The sequence below is a fragment of the Ursus americanus genome, chromosome X (genome assembly GCF_024610735.1).
Source record: "Ursus americanus isolate L20-20 chromosome X, mUrsAme1.1.p, whole genome shotgun sequence".
Taxonomy (NCBI): domain Eukaryota; kingdom Metazoa; phylum Chordata; class Mammalia; order Carnivora; family Ursidae; genus Ursus; species Ursus americanus.
In genome coordinates, this window is record NC_142164.1 from 90,588,464 (window position 1) to 90,602,570 (window position 14,107).

Consider the following 14,107-nt stretch of genomic DNA (forward strand, 5'->3'; position numbering starts at 1 on the left):
TCTGCACAGATGACAGCGTGGGGGCCCGGGATCTGGGAGGCGGTTGGGCACCAGCGTGTGTATTAATAGGGGTGAGCGGAATCGGAGAGCAGGAAGATATTCGGGATCATCCGATGTGCTCGGGCACGCCCCTGGCGCTCTCTGGCCCTGGGGGGCCAGCCCCGCTTCCAGAAGAAGCTCTGGCACCAAAGGAGGGGTTGGGTCGGAGCCCCGGACCGCGCTAGCGTCCCGGGGAGGCGGAGGAAGGAGGGCAGGCCCCAGGCGAGAAGGAGGGAGGGAGGGATAGCGGCGAGAGGAGGAGTTTAACAGCTCAGCTTCGCCCGCTTGCCGCGCAGCCCCTGGTCCCGTCTGTCTCCTCCGCCCCCTGAAGGCGCACAGCGCAGCGCCGCTGAGCCGGAGCCGAGCGGAGCGAGCGCCGCGCGCGCCATGGGCAGCCCCGCACTCCGGGCCGCGCTGCTGCCGCCGCTGCTGTTGCTGCTGCTGCTGCGGATCCCGCCGAGCCGTGCCTTCCCAGGTAGGACCAGAGGCGGGGCGCCCTTTGTCTGCCGGGGACTCGACTTTGGCGGCCCCAGGGAGGGGGTGGCGCGCGGCGGGCTCGGGTCTGGGCGCCGGGAGGGGAGAGCCGGCTGTCAGCCCCGTTCCGGGCGCCGCGAGCCGCGGACCCTCTGCGTCTGCGCTGCCAGGGGCCCGAACCGACCCACATTGGCGCCCGAGGCCACGAAGGGAACTTTGGCGGCGGGCTAGTTTCTCCCCACCTGGAGTTGTGCCTGTCAAGGGGTGGCGCACGGCCGAGGCCTGGGAGGGGAGGGGGACCCGCAGCTTGTCCTGGAAGAAGCCCCTACCCGCTCCCCCTGGAGGGCCCGGGCCACCTCGCGGGCTGTGGGGCACGCGCCACGGGAGAGCGGCTCCCTTGGACGGCACGGCCTGGGGCCTCTCCCGCATCCCCCAACCCCCCCTGCTGGGGATTCCGAGAAAGCCTGCGCCTCTGGGAGAGAGGTGCCAGCGGAGAGTGGTGACTTGTGGCATGTGCTCCGTTAGCCCCAGGGAAACGGGACTACACACGCGGGGCTCTGTGAGGCAGGGGGTGTGGCTTCTTGTTGGGGGGCGTGGTCTCTAGCGTCTAAGGGGCCTCTGGTATTTATTGGGGCTCTCTTGGTGTTGACAAAACCTTTGGAGTTGTCCTTTATAAAAGCTCCAGCTAACTCCCTCATCTGGGAGTCTTAGGTTAGCAGAGAGCTTCAGGGGAGCAGGACAACATGGAGGCACCCCTGTCCCCCTGGAATGTAGAAGACATCCAGGGGCGCATTTTAATTTAGTGCTAATGGGAAGGTGAGCGACATGGACTTTCGGGCGTGCAGACATCTGGCTTTGCCTTCAAACACTGTGGGCAGTTTAAATCGGGGGTCTGAGGAATGAACCTACCAAGTTCTGGGTGAAGGACAGCGGGCGGTGGAGGTTCCCAGATAGTGTGCTCCGGAGATGTAGGGAAGGCTGCTGGAAATACTCCGCACATCCCCCAAATGAATGAGTGAATCAAACACAGTGCAAAGTGACACACAGGAACATTTACGTTTTGAGCTGTTTGGTAGGAACTGATTCGGGGCAAAGTAGAAAGGAGACTTCATCCTCTGCCCCAGGCAAGTGCAATTCCCACGCTGCCCACTCCCCTTTAGCAGGAGATGGGGTGCAATGAACCTAGAGGGGGAGGGGGGGTCAGTACTGGACAGGGAGCAGGAGAGAAGTTGGGAAGCTAGAGGCAGCCTTTCGCGCTGAATTGGGAGGCATCTCTGAGCTGCCTGTACATCTGCTGGGGCCTTTCTCAGCCAAGGGGCCTCTTCTCTTTTTCCATCTGAAATCCCTCTGCTCTCCTTTTTCCCAACTTCTACCCTTATATAGTGTAGCTTGCTGCCAGGGCCCAGGCATCCACAGGAAAATAGTTTTGCCAGTTTGGGCACTCCTCTCGGTCTTTGGGGGACTGCCCCTGGTAATTCTGCCAGCCAGTAGGCTGCCCCCAGTTTGGCACCTCTCAGTGGGGTCTCTCAGGAAATGTGCTCTGCTGAGCCTGTTGAATCCAAAGGAGGAGATTTCAGTCCAAGCCAGAGGTTTGGGAAGGCTGGGGAGGGGAGACTCTCTAGGCCAGTGGGTCCCGAGGCAAATCACATCAGCTGAATTCACCCTAAGTGCTGGGTGACAGAGAGGCTTTGCAGATCGTTTCAGAGGCACTGTCTTAGCAAGTGGACATTGTGTCTCCAGTAAGAGAGAAGGTAAGAGGCCTGGAATCAGGAACCTTTGAAAGAGGGAGGTGGGGATGAAGGGCCCCATCACTCCTACCACCATTATATAACTGTCTGAGATTTAATAGCAAATCTGTCAGAGTGAGAGTAAATCATTCCCACTCCTAGAAGGTCTCTGGAGTTCTTCCATCTTTGAATTTGATGCAGCTTTTCTGGCCATCTGATTCATTTTTTGCAGCCTAGGAAAGGCACAGTGTCTACAAAAATCCACATGAAATGTATGGAAAGTTCATAGCAAAGTTGTCTGTGTTTGTGTTTGTATGGCTTTACAAGATAAAAAGGTTTTATTCTGTTCTTTTTGGGGCTTTTTTGAGGTATAGTTGCCATAACATGTTAGTTTCAGGTGTATAACATAATAACTTGCTATTTGTATACATTGTGAAATGATCACCACAAGAAGTCTAGTTACCATCAGTCACCATATGTAGTTATAATTCTTTTTCTTGTGATGAAGACTTGGAAGATTCACTCTGAGTAACTTTCAAATATGCAATACAGTATTAGTAACTGTAATCACCATGCTGTACATTATTACATCCCCACGGCTTATTTATCTTGTAACTGGAAGTTTGTACCTTTTGACCATCTTTGCCCATTTTGCCCCCCCCCCCTCCGGCTTTGTAACCACCAGTCTTTTCTCTGTATCTACGAGCTTGGGGTTTTTTGTTTGTTTTGTTTTTCAGGTTCTACATACAAGTGAGATCATATGGTGATTTATCTTTCTATCTGACTTACTTCACTTAGCATAATGCCCTCAAAGTTCCATGTTGTCAATTGCAAATGGGAAGATTCCATTATTTTTTATGGCTGAATAGTATTGCTGTGTGTGTGTGTGTGTGTGTGTGTGTGTACACCACATCTCTCTATCCATTCATCTATCAGTGAACACTTAGGTTGCTTCCATATCTTGGCTATTGTAAATAATGCTGCAATGAGCATGGGGTGCAGATATCTTTTTGAGTTAATGTTTTTGTTTTCTTTGGGTAAATACCCAGAAGTGGAATGAATGCTAGATCACAGGGTAGCTCTATGTTTAACTTTTCGAGGCACCTCCATACTGTTTTCCAGAGTGGCTGCACCAGCTTGCATTCCCACCAACGGTGTCAGAGGGTTCCCTCCTCTCCGCATCCTGGCCAACACTTGTTATTTCTTGTCTTTTTGATGATAGCTCTTCTAACAGGTGTGAGGTGATAGCTCATTGTGGTTTCGATTTGCATTTCCGTTTTTATTCTGTGCTTAAATGAAGTCTTGAAACCTCATTTACATCTGAGCGTTTGGGGGTTCAGTCCACCTCCTCCTGCAGGCAAGGCTGAAGACAAAGAAGAATGAGCCCCGCGGGCACTAAGAAAGGCTCCTTGAATCTTACGCCTGGAGAAAACTGGTGAACTCGTGTGGTTTCACCAGTCAGGAAAACCTAAGGAGGTTTGCTCAAAGCCCAACCAGACCACATCGGCCAAAGCAGTCCCCAAAGTGCCACCTTTGTAGATAAGTATTAGGAACTGAACACCTGGCCCAGGATCTACAATTAAAGTCTCTCCAGGAGCAGGCTAAGCCAGAAATTTCTATTTGGAGTTAAAACATGTAAGGAGCTGACAAAATTCCTCTTCATGAAAAAGGGGGGAATAAAAAGCGGGGAGTGCTGGGGAGAGCAGGACATTTTCATCTAGCATTTTCTTCACCAAGAACACTTGCAGTCCAGTATGTTGCTGTTACTGCTTCTCATTTCACAGATTTCTGAGCCAGGACACCAGAAACCATCCTTCAAACACTGTCTTCAAACCTTCCCACCTCATCAGTCTTCACACCGCAATTGAACTATAGCCCCTCTCTTTTCGATGATTGCTAGAACATTCTCACTTTTAGTCTCCCTCATTCTAATTCGTTCTACTTTCTCTGGCCAGATACTGGTCTTTTAAGTACAACCACTTTTATCACATTACTGTCCTACTCAAAAACCGAGAGCACCAGCTCCCTGTCCTCTCTCAATGTTAACTGGAAAGTTCTCTGTTTTCAGGGGACTACACAATTGCTTCCAGCCTAAATTTTCACTCTTTCTCTCCTGGTTTCTTAAAATGTGGCTGAAACAGACTACCTGCTTTTGCAGAGCTTGAATCACATTTTCCCCTTTCTTAGCGATTGCTACTTCCTGCACTTGGCATTCCTCCTCCCATCCCCCCAACTCCAACCACCTGTCTGCCCAAATTCTGCCCATCCTCCAATGACACCGTCTCTTGGATGAAATTTTTCCTTGATCCCTCAAATGGGAAGCTTCTGCCTTCCTTTAAACACCCATGACGCTTCATGTTTCTCTTGTGGTGTTTAGGACATGTGTCATACAGTACAATAATTTACGCACTCTTGTATACTTCTAGATTCTGAGCTCTGGAAAGCAGGCGTTACTATGTCTTCCCCTTTGTATTTCTCATGGTGCCTAGCCGAGCACCTGGAGCCAAGTGGGTATTTGTGCTGATCAAGTTAATAGCCCTATAATTTGGCTGATGGGCCACTGGAAAGAAAGGAACCAAGAGAAAGGGTGCACAGGCAAACAAGGCTTTGTGACACCATGAATCTCCATGCATAGGGACTGCGGCTTGCTGGCTATAGAGGTTGCTTTTTAAATCCATGAACACCCTCTGTTTAAGCAATAACCTTCTCTGTTGGGGGCTGTAAGGCGGGAGACTTACTGTAGCCACAAGCTGGAGCGTACATTTATTATTTTTGTTGGCCACTTTGCTACAGCCCCTTCCAAAGTGGTTGAATGGTTTCCTTAGTGAACGCAAATATGTGTGCTACATCAATTCCCCTTTCAGAGAACGAGGCTAAAATGGGTAATTGAAAGTGAAGATTGAGTTTAAACAGAAGAAGGTTTCCTTTTGCCAGGCTATAACATAGTATGAACTTATGGCAGCCAAGTTATGATGAATACCCAGGTGAAAGATGCACTTCCAGCCGAGCAGTGTGAATGAGTTCCAGTTCCTGGGGAGTCTCTCCAGCCAGTCCCTTCGATCCGTTGACCATCGTGTGAGTTCTTGACTGTCAGCTTTTATGGGCCATTGTTTATTGGGAGACTTTTAAGCCCGAACTCTTTTCTCTTGGATATTTGAGAGTAGTTCTGAAAAAGAATCCGTTTCTGTCTTTTCTAATGAAAACTGGGCTCTACCCAGAGACTTTTTCAAGTGGACACCGAATGATGGCATGCTTGGGACAACGGGGTGAAGAAGGTGGGGGAATTCCTTCTCTTGGTGCTTTCTGTCTGGCGGGGAAGTAGACACCAGCTTATGTATGGGGACAAACGTTGTAGCAGGGGCCTGTCGACGGGCCCTGGGAGCCTAGAGAGCAGCCATGCAGGAGCACTGGGCCTGGATATTGGAGAATGACGTTGATGGATGGCTGATGCCCGTGACAGTAACCCCGCAGGCCCAAGGAAGGTTAACAGAGGGGGTTTGGGCGCTTCTCTAAGAACATTTGGAAATCGGAAACAAAAATCCGCGTGGGTATTCTTTTTCTGGGGAGAAGGCCCTTATCCCAGCTCAGAACCACTCACTCTCACTAGATGATCCTCATGAATTCCGTGAGTAAGCTGCCCTTAACAGGCACAAAAATCCACATATGAGGTAAGATGAAATTGTCAGAGTAGGAAAACCTCGATAGAACCGATGAGCAGGTGGTCTCTCCGGTTACGACCAGGGGTACGTCTCCTCCTCCTCACTTAAAAAGCAACACCCAACCAAGCAGGCATAATCATAGATCGTAATCGCCTGCGGGCCTGAGCTGACACGTCCTTGTACCCCTCCCTTAGCACAGCCGTCTGCGACCTGGAGGAGGGTCTTTAGTCAATATTTGTGGATTAAAGAACTGACTAAAATAACCGCAGTAGAGAACAAGGGTTCTGTTTCACATATCCCTGCAGGATTTAACTGGAATTTCCAAGAGCATAATTCCCAGAGAAAAAGGAATGCAAGACAGCAAAATGTCAGAGGAAATTTGCACTGCCCTGAACAGGAGACCCCTCCAGACAGGCGATGAGTCAGGGCACAGTTAATGGCTGAGGCTCTTGGATTTCACATCCCCCTGAGACGCTATTCTGGGACACTTAGAAACTCCCAGGAGTCCCAGGGGCAGGATTTGCAGATCCAGGTTCATGGCTAAAGCTTGTGCAAGAGAAAAGTCATTGGTAGCATTGCTAAGCTCCTAAGTTTTCCAGATGCTAATTGGTTTCACCTGGATCTTACGGTTCGCATGGCGCACTCGAGTCAGAAACCTCTGGAGTGCTCATTCCTGAGCTGCATGATTCACTCACCCATAATCCTTAGCTCATACTGGATGCCTCTTTCTGCATTGTTCTCCAGGGAGAAGATAAATGGGCTTGGACCTAATGGCTTGGATTATCCCGGAGGTTTGGGGTTGTAAATTGAGTATATTGGTTTTAAAACTTTTTTATGAGTAATAGTCAGACAAATCCAAACATAGAATTGGGAGCAGACTTTCTGCCTGGGCCTTGAAATATCGTTGCTCGCTTTCTCCTGCCCAGCTTGCTCTTATAGTGACCTGTAGTGTGATGGGTCACAGGTACCGGCAGCTGGTTTCTCCTCTCCTGTCGCTGGCTGTTGGCTGCATCCACCCAGTTGTGCCTCTTGAGTGTCTGTCTCTCCAGTGCTGATTGCTCCCTGGGACCCTCTGACCAATGACTCTGGCCTGCCACTTACTGTGTGGGTGGCTGAGCTGAATGACCCTGCCAGATCCAGGGATCCAGGAATGTTCAAAAACACTGGTTAAATTAGGGCCACAGAGCAAAGACTGAGCCAAGGTTTGGCAGGCCCATTGTGGAGTGGTGAGGAAGTGGTGGCGTGGCCACGTCCCCCACCTTCTGAGCCTCTGCCCCCAGACTGGCTGTTCCATATAGGAACTCTGACAGACTTGTTGCCACTGACTCAGCATTCGTCAGACAAAGGCTCTGATTCCTTTAAATATCCAGTGTTGAAATCCTGTTTCCACTTAGAATTTCATTTAGCTTTCCAAGGGGTGGAATCATATTGTTTCCCCATTAGTTACTCATGGATCTGAGGCCTCCGGCTATGTGAGCCGGTCCTGGGGTCTCCCGTTCGTTTTGTGTCCTCATGGCCACTCTCAGTGTGTCTGTGGAATGAGATCTGCCAGGAAGAACGCTTCTGGCCAGTCCTGACCCTGCTGGGTGTCTCAGGCTCTGTCTAGATTCCCAGAGGAGTTTCCCATCCACATCCAGGCTCCCCTGCGCGGGCCACCTAATCTAGAGAACTGTGGAATATCCGACTGGGAAGGCCTGAGACGTAACTCCCGGTGTCTTAGTGATGAGCCTTAGTGAGGCTCAGTGAGTTGAAGGGGTTTTTCTGGGGATGACCTAGGGCATTAGAAGCGCAGCTGGCTTTAGAGCTAAGTGGTAGCTCCGGAATTCCCATCACTCTCCCCTGGAGCGCACTGAGTTCGGTTTTTGAGTGGCCACCATGTGTGAGGCACCATGCCGGGCACCGGGGAGGGGGGCAGGCCGCAGTCAGTCACACCGCATGCGCTTGTGGAGCCCCTGCCCCTGTGTATTCGACGTGGTTGTGTCTATCGACACTTGGCTGCCATGGCAGGCTCACACACCTGGGTCTGCTTGCATGTTCCTCAAGGGCTGTGGGTCCCGGATGCTCCTTCTCTCCACCACTTGCTCCCCAACTGATAGGTCACCATATTCTTAACAGCTTTATTGAGGTATAATTTGCAGCCCATACCATTCACCCATTGAAACCAACGAGGTGATTTTTAGTGTGTTCACAGAGTTGTGTATCCATCACCACAATTTTAGAACATTTTCATTATCCCCGAAAGAAACCCTATGCCCCTTAGCCATCAAGCCATCACTCCCCACCCCCGACCCCCAAGCTCTAGGCAGCCATTCAGCTGTTTTCTGTCTCGACACATTTGCCTATTCAATACATTCTGTATCAATGGAATTGTGCAATATTTGTCCTTTTGTGCCTGGCTTCTTTCATTGAGAAAAACGTTTTCAAGGTTCATCTGTATTGAGGCAAGTATCACTACGTGATTCCTTTGTATGGTTGAAGTTTATTCCACTGCATGGGTAGACCACATTTTATCCATTCATCAGTTGTTGGTCTTTTGCGTTTCCACTTTTTGATCATTATGAGTAATGCAATAAACATTCCGGTAAGTTTCTGTGTGGGCATACAGTTTCATTTCTCTTGGATAGATACCTAGACAATTTTCCAAAGCAACTGCACCCTTGTCCATTCCCACCAGCGGCATGTGGTGGTTCCAGCTTCTCCACACCCTCAGCCAGTCTTGATATTATCTGTCATTTTGATTAAGTGGTATCATTTTAGCTCAGGTCGTTAACACCTTCCACTCAAGGACTGAGTGAGAAAGCAGTGTCTGTTCTGCCAACCACTGCAGGATACTGGTGAGAGTCACCTATGGCTGCCTGCCACCCTTTCACTGCTGGCTGCAGGGTCACTGCCGGTCATCGGGCATCCTTGGGTGCTTTAGAAGGGAAATGAGAAGGAAATGCCTTCTGTGAGTGTGGGGGCACCGGGCTTGGTCAGGAGACAGACTTTGGGCTCATTAGGAAAAAGATGGAGGCGGACCCAGGACTCGGGATTGAAGAGTGGCGGGCAGGATGATTTGAGACCATGAGTGCTCTTTTGGTGGGTGTGATGGTGTAGGCAATTTCCTGAACAACCTTATGCGTGTTGGTCCTGGATGTCAGTGGCTCACCCCATGTGGAACCTGCCATAATCTTTCACAGCTTGTGACTGTTTAAAAAGAGAACAAAACAAAAGAAAAAATGTGCTCACATGTGGGCTGCATCCTGGCATGTGTGAATCCTGGGATCCCCTGGGAGGGGGTCAGACGCGCCAAGGCTGGGGCCCGCGGAGACCTACCAAATCAGCACGTGCATTCGAATAAGATCCCTCCACCCATCCTTATTCATGGTGAAATTTCAGAAGTACGGGTGTGATGAATGAGTTCAGCCCTTTGCCAAGCCAGGGCGGCTTGCCTGTTTCTGTGGGCCACACAATAGCTCCCCTCCCCTCCTCCCCCCTTTCCTGTGGGCTTTGCCTTCATCATGGTCGCTAGACTTCCTTTCCGAAGTTCCCGACATTCCAGAGATAAGCCTGCACAGCCTTTAGGTCTCTACTCCCTCTTCCAACTCCAAAACAAACCCAACCCTGAGGGGAGCTTGACTCCGTGTCCTTTTCAGCCCCCCCCCTCCTGGCCGAACCTCCAACAGCAGCAGAGCCATCTTCAGTGATCGGTGGCAGGGGCCTTGCATGGCTCTGCTCTGCAGTGAATTTGTCCCTTAGAAATAACTTCAGCTCCTTAAGAAAGCCACACGAGTGTGGTCAGGCCTCCCCCACCCCTCCAGCGAGACCCTGTGACTGAGAATTGCCATCACGGGGACTATACATCTTTGCCCTAGAAACTGATGCCCCTGGGGTGAGGGAGGAGGCAGCCCCACTGGGGGTGGTGCAATACCAGTGGGGAAGTCAGAAGAGCACACGCTGCCCCTCACACTCAGCAACGCCCCCAGCCCCACAAATTGGGCAAGTCAGGAAGACTGAACTGGTAACAGCAATAAAAAGGGAGCCTCCCACCTTTTTTGAGGGGGGGTGGGCTCCATATTCTGCTTTGGCAGATCTGCACTGGGGACTAGGAATCCAGGGCAGGGATCTCCAAAGTCAGTCTGGGCAGGCCAAATAGGGCCCACTGCCTGGTTTTGTATGACCAGTGAGTTAAGAATGGTTTTTCAGTTTTAAAATGGTTGGAGAAGTCAGAAGGATAATATTTTCTAACACAGGAAAATTCTATGAGATTCAGATATCTGTGTCACTGGATCACAGCCCTGCTCGTCCATTTGGGTACTATCTATGGCTACTTGGTGATACCATGGCAGGGTTGAGTAGTCGTGACACAGACCACGTGGCCTGCAAAGCTGAAAGTTTTGATTGTCTGGCCCTTTACGGAAAAAGTCTGCCACTCCTGAACTAGGGCCTTGCTATTCCAGGTATGGACTGAGAACCAGAGTCATCTGGGAGCTTTAGAGAACTCTAGAATCTCGAACCCCTCCTCAGACCTATGAAATCAGAACTTACCTTTTAACAAACTCCTAGGTGTTTGGGGCTGCTTGTCATTCACTGTGAGGCTCAGCTCGGGGTTCATCTTGGCCTTTGGTCGGGGGTCTTTTAAGAGATACTGGCCTGAGTGCTCTAACTAGCACCGTGCGCTGTTACTGTCAATTCATGGATGACCGGTAACTGGGTGTCTCATTATGTGTTTGAGGCTTGGTCACCAATCAGACCCTCTAGAAACGAGGACCCTATTTATTCTTGCCAATTCTTGGCCAAGACCTGGTATCCTAATTCAAAGCTGGAGACCGACTGGCCTTTGCTAGCTGCTGACAGACTTCCTTGTTGCTGGTGCATTTCTGGGCATCTTTCCAGATCTGCTGCCCTGCCAGGACCTTGCTATGTGGCATGGCCTGCAATCCTCCATGGGTCCCTTACCTGGGTCCTGAGGGCTTGACTCGGACAATCTGTCTTTTGCCGGGTGCTGTTCTTTTAGGAGCCTGTAATCTTTCTACTGGTCAGGACCATCCCTAGTAGAACATTTCTAAAACTGGCTTCCTCGAAGCACTGCTTCTTGGGGAGGTTCATAGATATATTCTAGGGGCAGCAGAATGCATTGTAGTTGGGAAAAGCGGGATTAAGTAGCTTGCTTTCTTGCAGGACTGCTCCGGGTCCTTGATATGCTAATGACCTTGTTACCCTCAGGGAGAGGACCACAGACCAGCAGGGGAAGCACCACCTGAGAACTTCTTCAATGTGTAAATTCTCAGGCTGCACCCCAGAGCTACTGAACCTGGTTGTGAGGGAAGGTGGGCCCAGCAATCTGTGTTTTAACAAACCTTCCGGGTGATCCCGATGCTTGTGCCAAGTGTCAGAGCCATTGGTGTGGTCATTTCCAAATTGTTTTCTCAGCACATCTCATTAGTGTTTCACATTTGTTTTTGTGTTTTTTATTTTTTTTATTGAAGTACAATTAACATACAGTGTTATGTTAGTTACATGTGTACAACATAATGATTCAACAATTCACATTTGTTTTTAAAGGGAACTGTGTTTTTAGTTCCTGGACAGGATGTTTGAGAACATGACATTGAATTTCTTGAAGTTGGTGGCAGTGCCCACTGCAAGCTCAAGGGGGAGAAAAAAGAAAAAAAAACCAAACCTTTGGGTAGCAACATCTGTCCCACATCTGCCTCACTAAGCAGTTGTATGCATACTTGCTTAATAGAAGTTTCTTCCAGTTGGAAGCCACCAAGTTTTGGCTGGTGCGAACATGTGTTCTTTAAAATGTGTTTTTGTGTATTAAAATGTGAAGAAAGCCGGGAACAGCCCTTGAGATCTATTTCTCTCCTCTCTGCACACTGCCCCTTCTAGGATGCTCTTTTTTCCCCTTCTGAAGAATTTCCTCATGCAAATCCTACCCCGTCTTTCCAGACCAGTCAAGTCCAGTTGGCTTTTGCTGGTGCCCTTGTGCACAACGAGTGACCCTTCTCTCCACGGGAACGCCCTGGGAAGCCTTCAAATCTGAGGGCATGGCCCCTACCCAGCCTGCGTCTCTCAGCACAGGACAGCTGGCTATTCCTTCTCAGCACTCAGCCTACCGCCTCACCTTCCAGAGCTTTCTCCTTTGCCTTTCGCTGTCAGGGCCAGTGGTGTCACAGCTGCGGGCCTGTGGATGGACGCTTTTCATTTTTTGCTTATCAGAGCGTTTGTAAATGCTGTGTTGTGTCTGAGTTTGAAAATGCTAGTGACACTGAGGCTAGAAGGGGAGGGGAGAGGGGCCGCTAAGTTCTCTTGTCCAGACTTTTGCTCTTCGTTTATATGGAGGTGAGGCCTCAAGAGCGCGAGAGCTGACGTGGAGGGGTGGCTCCTTGACTTGCTTTTACCTTCTGCACAGAACTGTAAAGAAGCAGAATCACCTCGCTGCCAGGCAACAGAGGCAGTTTGATGGCCCCCGACGGTGAATGCGGCGCCAGGGCGAGCGCTCCTCCGGCCCAAGTCTGCTGAGCGTGCCATGCGGCTCTGATGCCATGTGAGCTCGGCCAGTGCCTCAGCCTGCGGCCTCCTGCTGACGGCCTTCTGCTGATGGCCTTGCCACCACCTGCCCCGCTTCTTGCATTTTGCGTGTGTTTCAGTTGACCCCCGAGGAGGCCCACTGAGCCTTTGGGGGACCATCTGCCATTGCTTTTGTGCCGCTGTCTGGTTTCACTTTAAAGGCCAGACCTCTTAATTGTGTGTCGGCGTCGAATGTGCGCGGTCAGCCTCCAGGGCCTCAGGGAGGCCCCTTGGTGGGAACAGGAGTTGCCATTTGTTGAGGGCCCCTGCTTCGGGCCGACCTCAGAATCAGGCGCCCGTCTTTTCCCTGTTTCTCCTCTCTTCCAGCTTTAGGTGGGGGGCAAGGCCACCCTTTGGCTCTTTATGATATGAAACACTAGAAGGAGAATAAACTGACAAAAATACATTCTTTTTCCCTCGAACGAGAGTCATGCCTTCCTTTATAAAGTTATCCTTTCGGGCTGCTTTTTATTAGCTGTGTAAAATATGACCACCCTGAAAATTTCCCAAACCACATGCCGTCTTCATTGTCTTTGCTAACGAAAGGCGGAGTGCCTGGGGACTGTGGGCGCGCCATCCACTCTGCCGAACGTCTTCCCTTTGGGGTTTTGTGTGGAAGAGTTTGAATACAGGAGGGAATATTCTCTCAGGAGAGGTAGCTGTAGAAGCAAGGCTGTCTCTGAGCTCCTATGTGGCGGGGATCGCTCTTTCGCCAGCCCCCTGCCTTAGCACTTGTATTTTTTTTTTTTCTGGAGGAAATAAAGTTAGAACGGATAGTTAAGAGTAGCCTGAATGGGGAAGGAAGTTATATAGGCTGGTGTTTGGGTGCAAGAGGGGGAGGAAGTGTCCCTGGTAGGATGGAGCCCTAGTTGCCCACAGCATGGCCCAGCCAGCGGTGCCCTTACTGCCTTCCCTCCCTTCTCCCCCTTCCCCGGCTCTCTTCCCCGGCCCTGTCATGGTGCTTCCTGGGATCTCCTCCCAGATGAGCTACCCGCACCTTATCTTAGAGTCTGCTTTTGGGGAGACTCACACAAACAATGTCGAAGCTGGAACTTAACCCAAGATTTTAGGTTCTGATTCAAAGTTCTCTCTACTGCTGAATTCATGCCTGCCAAACAGAACTGTCTAGGTCAGTAAGTGAACCATAAGGCAGACTTTCATGAGGAAGCTTGGGGAGTGTTTCAGTCATCCATTGCTCTGTAAGAAACCATCCTGAACTCAAGTGGCTTAAAACAAGCACCACCACTTATTTGCTTATGATTCTGCAATTTGGCAGGGCTTAGTTGGGGTAGCTTCTTTCTGCTCCACATGCTGTTGGCTGGGGAAGCTCATTTGGGGCTGGAGGACCCAAGATGGCTCCATTCACATGTCTGGCACTTCCTCTGAGATGACTGGAATGGCCGAGATGGCCGGGCCTCCTTTTCTACCTTTTTGCAGTCTCCTGTTCTCTACATCTTCTCTGTCTCTCCGTGTTGCCTTCCTCTCCAGCAGAGTAAATGGATTTCTTTCCATGCACATAGCTTCTCGAGGGATGAAAGCCAGAGCTGCCGGGACTCTTAAGGCCTCGGCACAGAACTGTCACAGCCTCACTCTTGTCACATTCTACTTGTTAAAGCAACTCACAAAGCAGGCCGAGGTAGTGGCGAGAGTGGG

At 50.5% G+C, this 14,107-nt stretch overlaps 1 protein-coding gene across 2 annotated transcripts in view; it reads left to right on the forward strand.

Moving 5' to 3' along the window:
- The first annotated feature begins 297 nt into the window (after positions 1-297).
- SRPX (sushi repeat containing protein X-linked) overlaps positions 298-14,107 on the forward strand; it is a 113,423-nt gene continuing 99,613 nt past the window's right edge. Inside the window, exon 1 of one of the 2 annotated variants that reach the window (XM_045775717.2) lies at positions 298-514. In XM_045775717.2, coding sequence (XP_045631673.2) covers positions 427-514 — 88 coding nt within the window. In that variant the 5' untranslated portion in view covers positions 298-426. The remainder of the gene's footprint in view (positions 515-14,107) is intronic. The other variant, XM_087859926.1, reaches the window with a different exon arrangement.